Raw genomic sequence first — 20917 nt, 5'->3', positions numbered from 1 at the left:
ATTTCAAAAGAAATAGTAGATGGAAGAGAATAGTTAATCGTAGTAATTTTTGTGAAGTTTTTTCTGGAGAATGGATGCATAATTCAAGCTCTGAGGCATTTTTTAATGAGGAGAGTTATTTCCAGGATAATGATTTGGTGCATGCAGTTGACACCAGTGGTCGAGCTTATGAAGTGAAAGATGGTTGTCCAGTTGAAAAAGAAAAACTTGTGAGAACAGAGATAGAAGAGGTGTTAGGTAATGAGGTTTTAGGGAGACGTCCTAAGGGTCCTGTGTACACCTGGAAGTGTAGTAGTATTTGCAGTGTACGACAGGATTCCATCAATTTGCTTTGTGATTTTATACGGTCATTTAGTAAGAAAAGTTTGAAGCAGAAAATGAAGTTGTTGCAAGAATTAGATCCTTGCAGAGTGAGAGAAGTGATAGGTTTGCATGGTCATTCACTGGCTTGTCTTTCCAGGAGAGTATGCCAGAGTGTTTTTCATCATTTCAGGATGCTAGCAGTGCATCATAATAAAGTGAGGAAATTAGTTAGAATGTTGTATTATGCTAAGAGTCCAGCAATTATGCTTAAACAATTATGCGCTGCTCTTTTGCATGGTTCTGAAATAGATGTGAAGAATATATGTGAAGAAATTGAGTTTTGTTACTTTGGAAGTAAAGAGGAGAATGTTGAAATTGACCAAGAAGAAGAGAGTAATGTGGAAGATAGTGTACAGGTTTCCAGTACAGATAATTTCCAGAGGGAAATTGCGACGTTTGAGGTGAAATCAAGTGAGAGGCCAAATTTCACTTGTGTGTGTTGTCGACGCACTTATTATAAGAATCAGACTAAGTTAGTGGATTTATATGGAAAAAGTGAAAGGGAAAATAATAGTGAATGGAAGGATTTTACAACATACTTGATGGTAGAAAATTGTTTTGATTTGGGATTGGATCAACGTGTGTGTACTTATTGTTGTAACAAATTAAATCAAAACCAGATGCCTGCTAGAGCAGTTCATAATAATCTGGAATTGGTTGAGATTCCTTCTGAATTGAAGGATTTAAATACTTATGAATCTATTTTGATTCAAAGTATCCATCCCTTTCAGGCTATTGTAAGAATGGAGCCAAAGACAGGGAAATTGCCTCCATCAGATTTACAGAGAGGATTAAAGGGAAGAGTTGTTTATTTGCCTCTAGATTTGAAGAAAAACATTAACACAATTGGAGTAGAAAAAGTGGAAGAGGAACCTCTTGTTATCTTAGTTAATGGGGTTCCGACAAAGAATAAGAAAATATGGCAAGATTTAGTAGATGTTAGGAAAGTCAAAAGGGCAACATTGTATTTGAAAAAATATAATAAATACTATAAAAATGTATATGTTGCAGAAGAGGAAGTAAGTGAGGAAGAGGATAGCGATTTGTGTGCTGGTCAAATTGAGAAAGTAGAACCCTGTACTAGTGAAGAAATATATGAACATTATAGTGTTCATCCTTTGCATTCCAAGGAAGTCATGGGGAATGCTATTGAGTTGTTTCAAATGAAACAAGCGAAAGGGAGTCCCATTAGTGTTTGGGAGGAAAGTTTGGAAGCTCGGTGTTTCCCACAGCTTTTTCCAACAGGTCAGGGAGGAAGATATGATGAGCGACCTCATCAAATTCCTGCTTCTGAATACCGGACTTTGCGATTGTATGCAGGAGATCCTAGGTTTCGACAATGCATTCCTTATTTGTTTCATCTCCTGTTTGAAAGCGATCTGTCTGGACTGTCATATGCAGTGAACCACATCTTGAAAAGTGGTATACACATGCAAAACATCTCGGCAAGTGACTTTATGGATAAAGTCAATGTCCAAGACAGTATTTTGGATTCTCACCTGATTAATCTCATGGCGTGTCAGCGTGGTACTAATGAGTACTGGTACCGTCGTCATGGTGATTTAAAATGTATGCTGAGGAACTTAGGAACTCCCACATGGTTCCTCACTTTGAGCTGTGCTGAGTATGACTGGGAAGACTTACTTGAATTTCTACGAGAGGCAAATGCTAACGTAGAAAACATCGAATTCAAGACACCCGGAGAACTGTGCTCTATGGATCCAGTCAATGTATGTAGGTACTTCAATCATAGATTTGAAGGTATGATGTCTTTCATCATGAATAAGAAGAATCCACCTCTTGGAGAGGTGTTGGATTTCTTCTGGAGGAAGGAGTACCAAGCAAGAGGTGCTCCTCATATACATATGTTGCTGTGGATCAAGGATGCACCTAAATTTGGAACGGATGCAGAAGACTCAGTGATGAGTTTCATAGAACAGTATTCTACGTGTGCTGTTCCAAACGCAAAGGAGAAAAAAAGCCTAAGAGAAAAAGTTCTACGTTTCCAAAGCCATCGATGTGGAAAGTACTGTCGTCGTAAATTCCGGAACAAAGACAAGTTCTACACCAAATGTCGTTTCGGCTTTCCACGACCGGTGATTTCTAAAGGAAGAGTGAACAGTTTGATGTCTTCGCTGCGACATAATGTGATGAAGAAATCACCTAAAAACACATACAATTTGAAGAGGAACGAAGAGTCTAAGTACATCAACGACTACAACCCGGTGATTTTGTCCATGTGGAATGCTAACATGGATATACAGTTTGTGGCTGATAACTGTATGGCTGTGGCTCGGTATGTGAGATCTTACATCACCAAAAAAGAGAAGACAGAATTGAAGGATATGTGGGAGGACATTTACCATGAAAAGAGCCTCAGCAAGAAGTTGTACAGTTTCAGTCTGAAGATGTTGTCGCATCGAGAAATCGGAGCTTACGAATGTTCTGACCGGTTGTCTTCAGCAAGTCTCTATGCCAAGTCCAGGAGTATCGTTTGGGCGAGTGTTGGTCTTGCTGCAACGCGTAATCGAGTTCTGAAACCTGTGCGGGAAATTGAGTATTTGGCAGAAAAGGAGCCAAACAGTACCGACATTTTGAAGAGCAACATGTTGGATACATATTATCCAAATCGAAGCAGTCATCTCGAGAATGTTTGTCTGTATTAGGTTCTGCAAAATTACATATTCAAGAGGAACATCAAAGAAGATACTGAGAAAGGAGTGTATGCTGTAATAGGAAGTGAGGGATGTCTGGTCAAGCAAAGAAAATGCCACTTGATAAACCATCGAAAATTGAGTGGCGAATCTCCTGAAAAAAAGGAGTTTTTCTATTTAGCACTTTTGCAACTTTTTAAGCCTTGGCGTGCAGAAGAGGAACTGCTTGGAGATTTCCTTTGTTATGAAGACTCATTCAATGCTGCCAAGGAGACCATAGAATGTCCTGCTTTTCCTAAATATGTAGAAATGTTGAATGTGGAAATTGAGCAGGAAGCAACGATTGCAGCCGAGATTGCCAGAGACAGTTCTCAGGACAGTCAGAGTTCTGCTTCATTGAGTCAGGATCCACTAGGAGGACCTCTTATCGAAAATGAAGCTGCCATTGCTATGAATGAAGTGGAAAGAGCCATGGCACATGCTCAGGAGGATGCGGTTAACTTAGAAGAGTTGGAAAGACAACTCAACGTTGAGCAGAGGAAAATATATGACGAACTTACCATGCAAATTGATCATGGATTACGTCATGACAAGAAAGAGTGCTCATGTACGTCGTTGAAGCCTGTCCGACTGTACGTGAGTGGAGAAGCGGGAACTGGAAAAAGTTTCCTTATTAAAGCAATTTCGTGTTATTTGCAGAAAAGGACAGAGTCATCGCTGTCTTGTGTTGTCACCGCTCCAACTGGACTGGCAGCACATAACATTAAAGGGATTACTTTACATCGTTTACTGATGCTGCCAGTGGAGCATGACAACAAATTAGAATATCACAAGCTATCTGGAGATGCTTGTTTTGAAGTTTCAAGAGTCTTGAGGAAAATGAAACTTCTTATCATTGATGAAGTAAGCATGGTTTCCAATGTCATGCTTGCCTTTGTGCATTTGAGAATGCAAGAAGTTCTCAAAACAGAGTATGATGTGTTATTTGGTGGCAAACACATCATTGTTTTCGGAGATCTTCTGCAGCTGACACCAGTGAAAGGGCAACCTGTGTTCAAAATGCTCACGCATGAAGATACCAGGAAGTGCTTAGGGAGCATTGGCAACGTCAATATATGGTTAAACTTCAATTATGCTGAACTGCATGAAAATATGCGTCAGGCAAAGGATGAAGTTTACAAGACTATTCTACAAGATGTTAGAATTGGAAAAGTGACCGAGCATGGGAAAGAAGCTTTACATGCACGATTACTGACAAATTTATATCCAGACGAAGATGTTGTGCCTGAGAATATTTTTCAGAAACTTACTGAGAAAAAATCTGGAATATGTTTGATGCCAACTCTTGCAGAATGTGCCAAATTCAACAACAAAATGTTGCATTTAGAAAAGCAAGAGATTGTGAAACTGGAAGCTATTGACAGAGTAGAGCATATGGGATCAACAATTATTTTGTCTGAGAATCTGAAAACAAAATTGGATTCATTAGAGAAGAGTATATCTAAAACTGCGGGTTTTGAAAAGACTCTGAATGTGTGCTTGAACTGCCGTATAATTTTAAGAATGAATTTACATGTTGAAAGAGGTCTGGTAAATGGATCAATGGGTAATGTTGTTGATTTTGTGAAATACAGAAATAGAGATGGAATTGAATTTTTAAAAATTAAATTTGATGGCATTGAGGAAGTACAGCTAATTGCTCGTTGTTCTGCTAGATTTTTGCTTGTAAAAGACTTATATGTTCGTCGTAAGCAGTTTCCTGTTTGCTTGGCATATGCGGTGACAATCCATAAATCGCAAGGTTTAAGTGTAGACTGTGCATTGGTGAATATTAGCAGTTCTGTGTTCAAGGAGGGTATGGCATATGTGGCATTGTCACGAGTTAGGACTTTATCGGGATTGTACTTGATTGAGTGTGATGTCACAAACATTTGTGCGGATCTAGATTGTGTTAAGGAATACAATAGGTTGAGAAGAGAGTATGCGCCACATTTGCCTCAGTATCCTTTGTTTGAGAAACGTGTGGTAGGCCGGAAACGAAGAAATGTGACCAATACTGGGGAGGTTGTAGCAAAAAGACGAAAAGTCGATGAACCTGAAATTATAAGCAGAAACAAAAAGGATTCTGTTGAAGATGTTGTTGGTTTTCAATTTGAAAACAGTTCTGGTGTCAACTGCTATGCTAATGTAGTGGTTAATGTTTTGTTTTCTCTAGAAAATGTAAAAGAAGAGATTGTGGTCAATTCTGATCAAAGATTTTGCAGTTTGTTAAATTCTGTATTAGAGAAATGTAGCACTGATAGAACAAACATAGAAAGTGTGTCTGAAATTCGAAATCTGTTAGACAGATGTTCAGGCCAAACACAATTCTCTCAAAATAGTCAGCAAGATTGTCAGGAGTTTTTAATGTATATGCTTGATGTATTGCATGATGAAGGTGTAGATGTAGATCACCTGTTTGGGCTTTCTTATCAATGGCAGCATGACTGCGAGAACTGTAGGGTATCAAGTACTACTAGTGTAGACTCAGAAAGATTTATATATTTAACTTTGCCAGACAGTAAATCAGTCTCTTTTAATAAGCTAGTAAAAGCAGCTGATCACAACATGGAGTGTAGCCAATGTAAATCTGAAATGATGTCCACATTATTTATACGAACATATGGCCAGTATGTCATTTTAATGTTCCAACGATGTAGGCCTGATGGAACAAAATTGACAACTTTAATTAAAAATTTTGTGGCTTCACAGTTGTCAATATCAGGAAGGACTTTTGTAACTGTAGCAATTATATATCATGATGGTCCTTCAATAACATCAGGATATTATACAGCTTATATAAAGTGTAGAAATGGCTGGTCATTCTGCAATGATTCTGTTTTAATTTTCAAAAAAAAATTGCCGTATGACCTTAAAAACTCTTACCTGGTGTTTTTAAAACCAAAATTTTAGGGAAAGAATCTCGGGATGTGCTCTGAGGAATTTCAAGAAGTTCTCATGGCTCCTACACGATTTGGCCTTGAGGATAAGTGTAGTACAGAGACATAACTTCTTACCATAACACTGGACGTTATGGAGAAATACGTGCACTTTGAATGAGTTCAGAAAAACTGTTTCTTTTTATAAGCTAATTGAAGCAGCCAATCAAAACATGGAGTAGAGGGAATGTAAGTCTGCAATGCTGTCTACTGTTTTACATTGCTTTGTGATTAAAAGTGATGTAGAGAATTAAATAATTGTACTAGTCATAAAGGTAGTGTAAGTCTGCTTCATAGTAAGCAGTATCAGTGTGATAGGAAATGTAGAACATGATTGAGCAAGAAGGGGAAGATATTACTAGTCCAGGATTGTGTAAATGATCTTCAACATTTTAATTCTGAAAGTTGCGGAAATGCGAAAAGACGGGATTGGCTAACAAGAAATCCAAGAGTTATACATGGCTCTGACAAGATTTGGCCTTGTGGAAACTTGTGGTAGAGAGCAAGAAGTCATTTATTGTATGTAACATGTTTTTGAAAACGATGGAGGTTTTCTTTCAGAAAGTGGCGGGTTGAAAGTAATAACAGCACAACAGAGTGTAAGCTGTTCATAGGACATCCTTGGCCGTCATGGAAAGTAAGTTAACTTTAAGGAGTTCTGAATTCTGATTTGTAATGTTGTATGGGTTTTTTAAACACAATCATTTTGATTGTGTTTTTTTTTCCCCGCTGTTATATGATGAATACCTTCAAGTCACTGTTTTAGTGAAATTTGATACATTCTGAGAACAGCAAAAATAAACCATTTAACATGTATAATTAATTCTGTTCTGTTTGCATTTATGATGTACATGTAGAACTGTGTAGGAGGCATGGAGAAGGTGAGGCTTCTGTAAGTGTCAAAGTTGTTGCATACAGTGCTCATATTCTACGTAGTCTTTTATATTTCATTACTTTCACTGTTTCTGACTGATCTAAAAATTTTTTTTTAAAAAGAACAGTAAGTATAAGGGAAGGAAACAGACAGTTATGTTAAAAGAAACACAGCTATAGGGAATAAACTAGGGATACTGTTACCCGCAATCCTCTGATGATGATGTCACTGAGCATGTCATGAATGATGTAATATGTGACATCATCAGCAGTGGATTACGGGTAATAGTATCTCTAGTTTACTCCCCTATAGCTGTCTTTCTTTTAACATAACTGTCTGTTTCCTTCCCTTATACTTACTGTTCTTTTTTTAAAAAAAAAATGTTTGGTTCGCTTCCGGTTCGCGTACCGGGGAGCGAACTGGGAAGCGAACTAAGAGAAATAGAGGTTGGCACAGTTGCAAATATTGTACCAATTTTTTAATAACGGGGAGGTAGTTCTGAAAAGAACTTTTTTTTAAATTGTTTTTGTTGTTTTATATTTTTTTATTATTTTTCTGAAATTTTTTTTACTTTTTTTTTAATTTTTCTGAACAGTTTTATATATATATTTTTTTTTTCGGAGGGGGCAACGAAAACGATTCATTGTAAAGGGCTCAACAGGAGCAAGAAAACAAAAAAAAAGAATTTATTGTTTGGGGAGTTTCGGACAAACATGAGCATGATTGTCAATAGCTCTGTTGATCAGAGTGATGCTACTTTCTCCGTAGCAAATGAATCCACTGCAATGTACGCAGACTTGTTTTACTTCACGAAATCTCGTTTGTATATTTGGCACCATCTCCCTGCCCTCTGGTCCCGTTACTTCCGGTACAACAGATCTTCTGGCCACAATAGGGAGATTATCTAGGTCGTCCTGTTCCTCTTCTTCCTCTTCTTGCTGAATTATAACTTTAGCAGGTGGTCCACTCTTCCTTGGATGTGGTGGAGGTGGTGGGGAAGCACCAGCTGAAGCTAGTAAAGAAGCCATTGCTCACTGGTAACAAAGGGTCTTTCTCTCACAATGATGAAAGTCAGAGTGAGGAAAGAAGGAGGGATTTTCACCATTTGGGAAAAAAAATAGTTCTCAACCAATGAAAAGTGTTCATTTTAGATCATATGACCTAGTCTTACATCATTAGGAAACCGAAAGTGAAATGAACCAATGAAAAGTGTTATTACCAAGTCACATGACCTGCTGTGTTTACGTTACGCGCTTTGCAGGGCCTCCCAGTTTGCTTCCAGAAACCTGTGCTTTGCGACTCGGTAAGCGTACGAGTTCGCTAACGTAGCACGTCATATGACGTATCACGCGACAACGCGAAACGTCATGCGGACGGGAGGCATCACGATGTTGTTTTCTAACGCGGCAGTTGCGGTAAAGAAACGTTTACCGGCTCGCGGTCTATTTCGCGGCATCAAGGTCAGCTAACGGGAAGCTTCCCGATTCGCGAAGCGGGAACGAAAAAAAAAAATATTTTAAAAAAAAGTTATTAATAAACATATAAAATATATTTTTGGATTTAAAGAAGAATACATTTTACAGCTACAGATATTAGCTGTTAAAAAACCAATGAAATTCACTGAAAAAACCATAGGTTATAGACCATATATAGTTAGGAATTAGCATTTACAAAACCTTGAAAATTCACTGAAAAAACCATAGGTTATAGACCATATATAGTTAGGAATTAGCATTTACAAAACCTTATTTTACTCACACAAAACCATTGAAATTCCATATATAGTTAGTTGCACTAACTATATATCGCGCACCCGCAATCCACTGCTGATGATGTCACATATTACATCATTCATGACATGGTCAGTGACATCACTGATGACATCACTGATGACATCTCAAATGACATCACTGATGACATCACTGATGACATCTCAAATGACATCACTGATGACATCATGACACACCAATACCAGTTACTACATACGCACTCACTGATTCCTACGTCTACACACACATTCACTCATTCACCCATATAATCACTCATACATACAGTCACTCATTATTACAACACTATCATATGCACTCATACACCTATGCAGACAGTCACACACTGCCACTCATCCATGGAGTTACTCACACACCAAGTCAGTCCTGTAAAGAATCAATCACACTTCCATTTCTTCATCTATACAGTTAAACACAGAACACCATACTTCAGTGACATCACTGATGAGATCACTAATGACATCTGAAATGACATCACTGATGACATCTCAAATGACATCACTGATGACATCATGACACACCAATACCAGTTACTACATACGCACTCACTGATTCGTACGTCTACACACACATTCACTCATTCACCCATACAATTACTCATACATACAGTTAGTCATGCACCTACTAAATCCTTCGTCCAGACACTTATACATCCACTCATTCTTCAATATGTAAGACATATTTAAACTTTACAGAAACAAAAAATCACTGGATGTTGTTATCAGTCATGTCATCAGTGATGTCATTTGAGATGTCATCAGTGATGTCATCAGTGATGTCACTGACCATGTCATGAATGATGTAATATGTGACATCATCAGCAGTGGATTGCGGGTGCGCGATATATAGTTAGTGCAACTAACTATATATGGAATTTCAATGGTTTTGTGTGAGTAAAATAAGGTTTTGTAAATGCTAATTCCTAACTATATATGGTCTATAACCTATGGTTTTTTCAGTGAATTTTCAAGGTTTTGTAAATGCTAATTCCTAACTATATATGGTCTATAACCTATGGTTTTTTCAGTGAATATTACATATAAGTCACATCCAATGTAGGTCCTAGGTAGTCCATAGGGTGGGGTGCTGTGTAATATAACAGTAAGATATATACTTTTACGTTCTACATGTCCTGCTAGGGAAAAACTCCAAAATTATTTTTTCACTACTGTGAGGCCTACCGCTTTCATAAGGTCACCTTGAGGATTCCATATTATATTTAATTCCTAAATGAGCGGAGGTAGATACCTGGAATGACTGCCTTACTACCCAGAGCATGCCCTGAACCCTCAGAGCCCAGCCCTGCTGTTGAGCCCTGCATCTACACCTGCACCCAGGACACCGTAAGATACTTCAAGGGCTAGTTTGCTGGCCTCCTGTTCAGAGCCACAGAAACATGGAAGGCTCCCTCCAACCTAAACCCACACCTGGATGCAGACTGAGTCCAGAACCACCAACAGGTATCCATCCACTCCCGGACCCTTATTTTTCATAGTGAAAACATGCCTCCCGGTATAAGAAAACTTTACAAATTTAGAACAGAGTAGTAAAAACAGGAGAGGGTAGTACACAGAAAAGCAGGAGAGTATCATGGTTCAGACAACTGCAAGTACCAGGCAGTATTGAAAAGCAGGAGGGTAATCTTGAAACTGATAAGATGAACATACTAAGGGGTCTATTAGGATGTCGTGCGGATTGCCACCGCCCGGCCGGTGGTGGCTGGCGGTGGCGATCCGCACGCCATCACAACACAATTCACCCCCACCCACGGCAGACGTAAAGTCCGTCTGCCGCTTTTCCACTGGTCGGATTGCCGACCGGGCAGAAAAGGCCCAAAATATGGTGGCGGAGCTTTGTAGGCACCGCCATCCATATTAGTATGCCTGCGTTGGGAATGCCTTTCCATGGCGAAGACTCCGCCAATGAAAGGCATACGGTAAATTAATTTGGGGACCTGTTGTGGGCCCCTGGGGGCTGGGGGGTGGGTGGATGCACTTGGGGGGGGATGATGGTACCCCCCTTCTTTGCCACGCACAAGGTGGCAGTCACCGTGGGGTGCCTGTCACTTTGTGCCTGTCAATGCACTGGATTCAAATTCAACACTGCGGCAGGTGCTGCTTACAGCACCGCCCGCCATACTGTTTAAGATGTGGGATGCGACCGCCAGGCTGGCAGTCACATCCTAATTGGCCTAGCGGGAACGCCGCACCTCTGGCAGCCGGTCCTGTTTTCCGTTACGCTGGCAGGCAGACAAATTCCACCCGCCATCGTAATGGGGCCCTCCTCAGTTAGTGGTACTAAAGGTGCCTAGATGGTCAATTTCCAAAACCTATGACCTAGACAAATTTGGTGAAAAAGTAATCTGAGAACCAGGAGACCATCCTGCTCACCTGCCCATTCGAGGTACATTGCCAGTCGGACTAACTTTGTGGATTCTCCCGCTAAGTTCTTCTGCGCAATAGCAAATCCATTCAGCAGTCCTTTGCCAAAGGGTTATATAACTTCATTGAACTGCCTTCAGCTACCTCCTCCTACTTTGTTCTGCCAGAGATTTTTTGAACTGCTAACTCAACGGCTAAGTCGGAAGGTAAAAGTCTCCACCAGTACTATGCACAATGGTTCTCAGACAATGACGATCCCTCCTCGAACACTTTTGTAGGGTTCTCCACTGATTTTCTACCTTCTACATCACTTTTTCTTTAAAACGTTTCTAAGCTCTAAGGTAAGCGCTAACCAGGCCCATTCAACTTTTTGTGTGCGATCTGCACTCCATGGTGGTTGGCCTTAACTTTTTCACTTTGCACAGTCTAGCATGACCAGATGTCCATGGTTAGCACTTTTATCGTTTAAATGCTATTTTACAGCTTCTTCATGGCTCCGGTTCTACTGATTGGGATTTTGTCATTTTGGTGTCAAATAATTCATTAAAATTTACTCTCTTTTTCTAAATTGGTTGGGATTTTTCTTGTGTTGTGTTTTAACTTATTATTGTTTGTCTGCTGCATAAATACTTTACACATTGCCTATAAGTTAAGCCTGACTGATTTTTGTGGCAAGCTTCCCATGGTTAAGCACAATTCAATTTAATGTATTTTTGTGTTTCATCCTGCAAGGGACTGTGACTACTGCTTGACCAGGGCTCAGACCCCAATTTCTCACACTCCATTTCTTCACAGTAAACATTTTCTGAAAAATGTTTGAACCCATGTGACACGTTCAATGAATATTTGTTGACAAATATGTCTCTGCACAGCTATCTTAACATCCTTATTTCTCAGACTGTAGATAATGGGGTTCAGCAATGGGGGGGTCACAGTGTAAAATACAGAGATAATTTTATCCCGATTTTCAAAGGTTTTAGATACTGGTTTCATGTACATGGAAATGGCGGTGCTGTAAAACATGATAACAACAATCAAATGTGAGGCACATGTGGAAAAAGCCTTGTATCTTGCTTCATTGGAGCGGATTCTCACAATGGTAGTAATGATGCAGATGTAGGAGATAGCAGTGAAGAGGCTTGGTAACAATAGTGCAAAGATTCCAGCAGTGAAAATGACCATCTCTGTGACAAAGGTGTCCACGCAGGACATCTTCAGAAAAGCTGTGGCCTCACAAAAGAAATGATTGATTATTCTGGTGCCACACACTGGCAATCGCACTGTGAAAAGGGTATCCAGGAATGCCATCACACCACCACTTAACAAGCAGCAGGACACCAATGTAATACAAACTGACATGCTCATGATGACTGTGTAACGCAAAGGAAATACAATGGCTACGTAACGATCATAAGCCATGACTGCTAGGAGAAGACACTCTGTAATTCCCAGAAGTAGGCTTGCATACATCTGAGCTGCACAACCGATGAAGCTGATACTCCTTCTGTCAAGGAGTTGTGCTAATATGTAAGGAACAGTCACTGATGAGAAGCAGATGTCTATCAACGAGAGGTTTCCAAGGAAGAAGTACATAGGAGTATGTAGGCGGGGCTCAGAAACACAGACTGTGATCAGGATCACATTCCCAATGAAAGTCAATATGTACAGCACCAGAAATAATGCAAAAAGAAGGGTCTCCAAATTCTGGTCATCAGACAGGCCCATTATTAAGAACCCTGCCACTGAGCTTCCATTTTTCATCTCCATTATGTCCACTTTCAACTCTGCTGTAGGAAAAATAAAACCGGTCTACAGTAAATACTTTGTGCCTGCATGTATTGTGTGAGCTGATGCAGTGAATGTACACAACATGGCAGACTACTTGAGGGCTATTTACCATGTTATAGTTATGCATGGCACACAATGCAAAGTTTGGACTATCAAGTTACGATTGTTCCATTAACTAGTCTCATAACCAACCCACAACGGTGTGCCCCACCCTTGTTGGAAAAAGAGTGATGACATTTCCTGATGGTTTCAAAGGAAGGTTAAAGGACCTGTCAGCCACAGAGCACAATATACTTTTGATGGATGAAGCCACATTGATACATGACTTTTAATTTCACATATAAAAAGACAAAAATCATGCATGGTTTACAAATTATTAATTCCCACAACCAACATCCTCTTGCAGTGATGTAACATGGAAGTGATAAACATATTCAATATTTTCTAAATAACCTCTTGATCAGTTGATTGGTCTTTCCCATTAGTGTGTTGGGTGTGTCACAACATATCATTTGTACCCCATTAACTCTATAAGTGCAGCGTCGGCTGTTGAACGTTCGGAGCACTACCTGGCTGGTGCTGCGAACGTTCAACGGCCAACGCAGCCCCGCCCACTCTCTAGAACGCCCGCACTGCGCTGAAATAACAGCCGCAGTAAACGGGTTAACCTCCAAGGGTAGACACTTTCCAGTAAACTCCATAGAACAGGGAACAAATATTACAAACAGAGCACATCAGCCAGAAACCAAACTGCACATGTAGTTGCAGCAGTACAGGTAAGCGCGGTGGGGCAGCTGATTGGAAGTTGACAGACAACAGTTTAATTTACTTATTTATTTATTTTCCCTCTCCTGTGGCCTGTGGAATCTCCCTCCACCCCACTACCACCCCACCGCCCCACCTCCTCACTGCCCGACCAGCAACAGCTGTGCATGAGTACACATAAACACAAACACATGGTCACAGGAGTAAATTGTATAATAAAATATAGATATTTGAGGAAAGAAAGTAAATAGGTATGAGGGAAACAAATTTCTTTCAAAAAACATCAGTCAGTTTTAGGGAAAAAAGCCTAAGAGTTTTCCTCTAGTGTTATGTAACATGTCCTTTCAACCTACAATCTAGCACTACTAACGCTACGTTTGCAATATTTGGTAAATGTCACTAAAACGTTATACTCTTATGTACATAGATTACACTGTCATGGGTTTAGGGCACAGTTCTTCAAAATGTGGGGCGCGCCCCACTGGGGGGGCGTGGATGGGTTCCCAGGGGGGCGCAAAGGCCTCTGCAAGCACATGTAAATAAAGACGCTTGGAAGTGCAGTGATGTTTATTTGCTGTATTTCCAGGCTGTCTTCATTTACTCCAAAGCCCTCAGAGTTGCCGTGGGGCCAGAGGTCAGTGGGGGCTCGGTGGGCAGTGTCTGGAGTCTTATTAAGACTCCAGCACAACCGAGTATTTCACAGGTCTTTAAAGACCATTTAAATACCTTCAGGAACTGGTTACCGAAGCTTAGACTCGGCCTATTCCTTACAATTGTATTATACATTTACTGCAGTAGTGAGAAAATGCATTTCATGAAAATGAGTACAAAAAAGGGTTGCCAATAGAAAAAATACCAGCCTTAAATGTTTAAAGAGCCTACAAAGACCCTGCTTTCACACTAAATATGGTCTTAAATAAAAAAGTATGTATTCATTTGTAAAGTGACTTTCTGTCTGTTCCTTTTATTTTCAGTCATGAATCATTCAGGCAGCCCTAGAACACATTTAAAAGTGCTTTATATTTGCTTTTAAAAGTACGCACAGATAAGTGCTGAAAATAGGGCTTTAGGTGAATGTTTATTTTTGTAAGTCTGCAACATCAAAATAATGAGCTGGCAACCCTAATCAGAAGACTGGAAGTTTGTTGCGGGATCAGCACATTATTTATTTCACCCTCGATTCCCTGATTAATTCCATAATAGCAACAGTTTAACTTATATCTGAAACCCTACACCACATCAATAACATGCTGATTAACGTCAAGTGTCTGGGAATTCACCTTGCATTCAGGCAACTCACTGCTCATTCTCACCCTTCACTATCACACTCACCCTGCACTCTCAGCACATGGGGGTCGATTAGGATGGCGGACGGAAGGACGTCCGCCGTCCTGGAGTAGGCGGAAAAAGCCTTTTTTCTGTCCGCCTGCCGCGGACACTCTGGCCGCCATATTAGGATGGGAAACACTGTCTAATTTCCGTACGCGGCGGAAGAGCACGCACCGCCGCGGAAGTACAACCGACCCCGCGGCGGACGCACCCAATCCAGACACACCGCCGTACGGAATGACGTCTCCGACCGTCCTCCTAATCACGATGGCGGAAAACACACATAAAATCGCTGCTGAAAAACAACCTGCCTGAACACGGCGGAATCACCACAGCGGAGATACACACCACAAGCAGATCGCCGTCATGGATCCAGCGCTACACGCATTTCCGATACTCTTCATGCTCCACCACAAGCAAGTCATGGACCATCATCGACGACGACGCTGGTACGCCAACCCACCAATTGCTGTCGGAAGGGGAGAACCTGCCAGGGCTGTGACGTTGGAAGGGGGAGTGTCATGTGAGAGAAACTACATTGACGATCAGGAATGACAACGACAAACAACAAAACATGATTTACTTGCTTTATTCAACATAATAGGTATATAACATCAGAGTATTCAAGAGCATGGGCACTGGGTACAACAGAACATGTACATCACTGGCAGCACGTGACAGAACATCAACAGGGCATTGTGGCCAACAGAGCGGGTACATCAGAGGCAGCACGTGAGAGGGCAGAAAGCAGTATCAGAACAGCAACAGGACATTGTGGCCAACAGAGCAGGTACATCAGAGGCAGCACGTGAGAGGGCAGAATGCAGTATGAGAACAGCAACAGGGCATTGTGCCCAACAGAGCAGGTACATCAGAGGCAGCATGTGAGAGGGCAGAATGCAGTATCAGAACAGCAACAGGGCATTGTGGCCAACAGAGCAGGTACATCAGAGGCAGCAAAGGAGAGTGGCTAAGTGCATCAACAGTCCATTGCACTGAACAGGTACATCAGAGGCAGCAAATGAGACTGGCTAAGTGCATCAACAGTCCACAGTGAACAGGTACATCAGAGGCAGCACATGAGAGGGCAGAATGCAGTATCAGAACAGCAACAGGGCATTGTGGCCAACAGAGCAGGTACATCAGAGGCAGCAAATGAGAGTGGCTAAGTGCATCAACAGTCCACTGCACTGAACAGGTACATCAGAGGCAGCATATGAGAGGGCAGAATGCAGTATCAGAACAGCAACAGGGCATTGTGGCCAACAGAGCAGGTACATCAGAGGCAGCATGTGAGAGGGCAGAATGCAGTATCAGAACAGCAACAGGGCATTGTGGCCAACAGAGCAGGTACATCAGAGGCAGCATGTGAGAGGGCAGAATGCAGTATCAGACCAGCAACAGGGCATTGTGGCCAACAGAGCAGGTACATCAGAGGCAGCAAAGGAGAGTGGCTAAGTGCATCAACAGTCCATTGCACTGAACAGGTACATCAGAGGCAGCAAATGAGACTGGCTAAGTTCATCAACAGTCCACAGTGAACAGGTACATCAGAGGCAGCACATGAGAGGGCAGAATGCAGTATCAGAACAGCAACAGGGTATTGTGGCCAACAGAGCAGGTACATCAGAGGCAGCAAATGAGAGTGGCTAAGTGCATCAGCAGTCCATTGCACTGAACAGGTACATCCGAGGCAGCACATGAGAGGGCAGAATGCAGTATCAGAACAGCAACAGGGCATTGTGCCCAACAGAGCAGGTACATCAATGGCAGCACATGAGAGGGCAGAATGCAGTATTAGAACAGCAATAGGGCATTGTGGCCAACAGAGCAGGTACATCAGAGGCAGCAAATGAGAGGGGCTAAGTGCATCAACAGTCCATTGCACTGAACAGGTACATCAGAGGCAGCAAATGAGAGGGGCTAAGTGCATCAACAGTCCATTGCACTGAACAGGTACATCAGAGGCAGCAAATGAGAGGGGCTAAGTGCATCAACAGTCCATTGCACTGAACAGGTACATCAGAGGCAGCAAATGAGAGGGGCTAAGTGCATCAACAGTCCATTGCACTGAACAGGTACATCAGAGGCAGCAAATGAGAGGGGCTAAGTGCATCAACAGTCCATTGCACTGAACAGGTACATCAGAGGCAGCAAATGAGAGTGGCTAAGTGCATCAACAGTCCACTGCACTGAACAGGTACATCAGAGGCAGCGCATGAGAGGGCAGAATGCAGTATCAGAACAGCAACAGGGCATTGTGGCCAACAGAGCAGGTACATCAGTGGAGAGGTGTGGCTCACTGGTTAGAGGAGGTAGACCCTGAAGCAGAGGTCAGACCCGGGACCAGGGTTCAATTCCCAACGCGGCAGGGTCTTGAGCCCAAAATATCCACGGACTCGATAATTCTCGTTTCGGTGCCTACTCGAATCACGGGTTCACACTCTGCAGCTCTGGGCATCAGCCTGCTTAATCTCCACTACGCCCCCCCGCGGCGGGATGCCTGGCTTTCACCTTGGGGATGCCCAGTACGGGTATCTCACAGGGAAAAGCCAGGACGGGTTCCCAAGGCAAGCGCCAAGATGCCTACGGGTAATCGAGCGCTATATAAGAACGCATAATAATAATAATAACATCAGAGGCAGCAAATGAGAGTGGTTAAGTGTATCAACAGTCCATTGCACTGAACAGGTACATCAGAGGTAGCACATGAGAGGAGAGAATGCAGGATCAGAACAGCAACAGGGCATTGTGGCCAACAGAGCAGGTACATCACTGGCAGCACGTGAGAGGGCAGAATGCAGTATCAGAACAGCAACAGGGCATTGTGGCCAACAGAAACTTTCAAAATATTCGCCGAATTGAGCAAAAAACTGAAAATATGGAAACAACAATTAGCTGCGATACCTTCCAAAACTATTTTTTGGAGAAGGTAGATACCATCTTACGGGATATCAAGAATGGTACTGGGGCCGGACTTACTATGCCACAGGCTGCCCAGATTCCTGTGGAAATTCATCTTTCAAATTTCCCATTGATTGATGCAATGACTCATGAACAAAACCAAATCAGGATCCCCAGCAGACCCCTGCCCCCCCAGTGTCTTCTGTCTAGCACGTCCTGTTTTAGAAGACCATATTCTCTCTCTCCTGAATAATTCACTAGAGACAGGACGGTTACCAGCCAGCTTCAAAGAGGCTCGAGTGAAGCCTTTAATAAAGAAATCAGGAGCTGACCCTAAGTTGTTGAAGAATTATAGGCTTATTTCCCAACTCCCGTTCTTGGCCAAAATCCTTGAACAACATGTGCTGAAGTTCTTGTCCTCGTTCCTGGAGACACACCATCTTCTCCACGAGCTTCAGGCAGGTTTTCGTGCGCACCACAGCACCGAGTTGGTGATGCTCTTGGTGCTGGATGAGCTTAGAGGGATGGCTGACAGTAAGAAACCGAGCGCCCTGATACTTTTAGACCTATCAGCGGCATTCGATACTGTCAGCCATACCCTGCTCTTGGATAGACTGGCCAATTTCGGGATCCGGGACACAGCCCATCGGTGGTTGGAATCTTTCCTATCGGGGAGAACACAGAGGATCCAGCTGGGGGACAAGGTATCGGTGGTGGGAAATTTGACGTGCGGAGTCCCTCAGGGCTCCGCACTATCCCCACTCCTGTTTAACTTGTACCTGCCACCATTGATTAATTCTCTGGCAAAGATGGGTTGTCGTGTTTTTAACTATGCTGACGACACTCAGCTGTTATTGAGCATAGATAACACAGTGCGGGCTCAGAACCATGCGCAGGATGTTCTAAGATACACGGTCAGTTGGATGACCATGAATCTTTTGAAGATCAATCCTGAAAAAACAGAGGTTCTGGTGGTCTCCTCCATATGTTCACCATGGAGTGACTTATACTGGCCTCAGGAACTAGGTCCCACTCCTAAACCAGCTCACACCCCCCAGCCACCACCACACTCCCTGTAGACATGGGGGTCTGTTGGGAGTTGTAGTGCTGGTCTCTCACAACCCCAGCCACCACCACACTCCCTGTAGACATGGGGGCCTGTTGGGAGTTGTAGTGCTGGTCTCTCACACCAGCCAGCCAACTCCACCCTCCCTGTAGACATGGGGGCCTATAGGGAGTTGTAGTGCTGGTCTCTCACACCCCCCAGCCACCACCACCCTCCCTGTGGACATGGGGGCCTGTTGGGAGTTGTAGTGCTGGTCTCTCACAACCCCCACCAACCTCTCGCACACCCCCCCCACCCACCGCCACTCTCCCTGTGGACATGGGGGCCTGTTGGGAGTTGTAGTGCTGGTGTCTCACACCCCTCAGCCACCACCACACTCCCTATAGACATGGGGGCCTATTGGGAGTTATAGTGCTGGTCTCTCACACCCCCATCCACGACCACCCTCCCTGTAGACATGGGGGCCTGTTGGGAGTTGTAGTGCTGGTCTCTCACACCCCCTAGCCACCACCACCCTCCCTGTAGACATGGGGGCCTGTTAGAAGTTGTAGTGCTGGTGTCTCACAACCCCCACCCACCTTTCGCACACACCCCCAACCCACCGCCACCCTCCCTGTGGACATGGGGGCCTGTTGGGAGTTGTAGTGCTGGTCTCTCACACCCCCCAGCCACCACCACACTCCCTGTAGACATGGGGGTCTGTTGGGAGTTGTAGTGCTGGTCTCTCACAACCCCAGCCACCACCACACTCCCTGTAGACATGGGGGCCTGTTGGGAGTTGTAGTGCTGGTCTCTCACACCAGCCAGCCAACTCCACCCTCCCTGTAGACATGGGGGCCTATAGGGAGTTGTAGTGCTGGTCTCTCACACCCCCCAGCCACCACCACCCTCCCTGTGGACATGGGGGCCTGTTGGGAGTTGTAGTGCTGGTCTCTCACAACCCCCACCAACCTCTCGCACACACCCCCCACCCACCGCCACTCTCCCTGTGGACATGGGGGCCTGTTGGGAGTTGTAGTGCTGGTGTCTCACACCCCTCAGCCACCACCACACTCCCTATAGACATGGGGGCCTATTGGGAGTTGTAGTGCTGGTCTCTCACACCCCCATCCACGACCACCCTCCCTGTAGACATGGGGGCCTGTTGGGAGTTGTAGTGCTGGTGTCTCACAACCCCCACCAACCTCTCGCACACACCCCCCACCCACCGCCACCCTCCCTGTGGACATGGGGGCCTGTTGGGAGTTGTAGTGCTGGTCTCTCACACCCCCCATCCACCACCACACTCCCTGTAGACATGGGGGCCTGTTGGGAGTTGTAATGCTGGTGTCTCACAACCCCCACCCGCCTCTCGAACATACCCCCACCAACCGCCACCCTCCCTGTAGACATGGGGGCCTGTTGGGAGTTGTAGTGCTGGTCTCTCACACCCCCCACCCACCGCCACCCTCCTTGTAGACATGGGAGCCTGTTGGGAGTTGTAGTGCTGGTCTCTCACACCCCCCAGCCACCACCACCCTCCCTGTAGACATGGGGGCCTGTTGGGAGATGTAATGCCGGTCTCTCACACCCCCCAGCCACCACCACCCTCCCTGTAGACATGATGGCCTGTTGGGAGCTGTAGTGCTGGTGTCTCACGACCCCCACCCACCTCTCGCACACTCCCCCCCCACCCACCACCACCCTCCCTGTGGACATGGGGATCTGTTGGGAGTTGAAGTGCTGGTCTCTCACACCCCCCTGCCACCACCACCCTCCCTGTAGACATGGGGGCCTGTTGGGAGTTGTAGTGCTGGTCTCTCACACCCCCCACCCACCGCCACCCTCCCTGTAGACATGGGTGCCTGTTGGGAGTTGTAGTGCTGGTCTCTCACACCCCCCAGCCACCACCACCCTCCCTGTAGACATGGGGGCCTGTTGGGAGTTGTAGTGCTGGTCTCTCACACCCCCTAGCCACCACCACCCTCCCTGTAGACATAGGGGCCTGTTGGGAGTTGTAGTGCTGGTGTCTCACACCCCCCACCCACC

At 44.0% G+C, this 20917-nt stretch overlaps 2 protein-coding genes across 2 annotated transcripts in view; one reads left to right on the top strand and one right to left on the bottom strand.

Moving 5' to 3' along the window:
- LOC144764019 (uncharacterized) overlaps window positions 1-20917 on the top strand; it is a 420985-nt gene that overhangs the window by 267945 nt on the left and 132123 nt on the right. The gene's annotated exons all lie outside the window — the stretch shown is intronic.
- LOC144761486 (olfactory receptor 2D3-like) lies at window positions 11827-12804 on the bottom strand. Its single transcript, XM_078646822.1, has one exon. It carries the CDS (start codon window positions 12802-12804, stop codon window positions 11827-11829), a length of 978 nt encoding a protein of 325 aa, XP_078502948.1.

This window comes from Lissotriton helveticus, chromosome 6, assembly GCF_964261635.1.
Source record: "Lissotriton helveticus chromosome 6, aLisHel1.1, whole genome shotgun sequence".
Lineage (NCBI taxonomy): Eukaryota > Metazoa > Chordata > Amphibia > Caudata > Salamandridae > Lissotriton > Lissotriton helveticus.
This window is presented reverse-complemented; position numbering and strand designations above follow the sequence as displayed.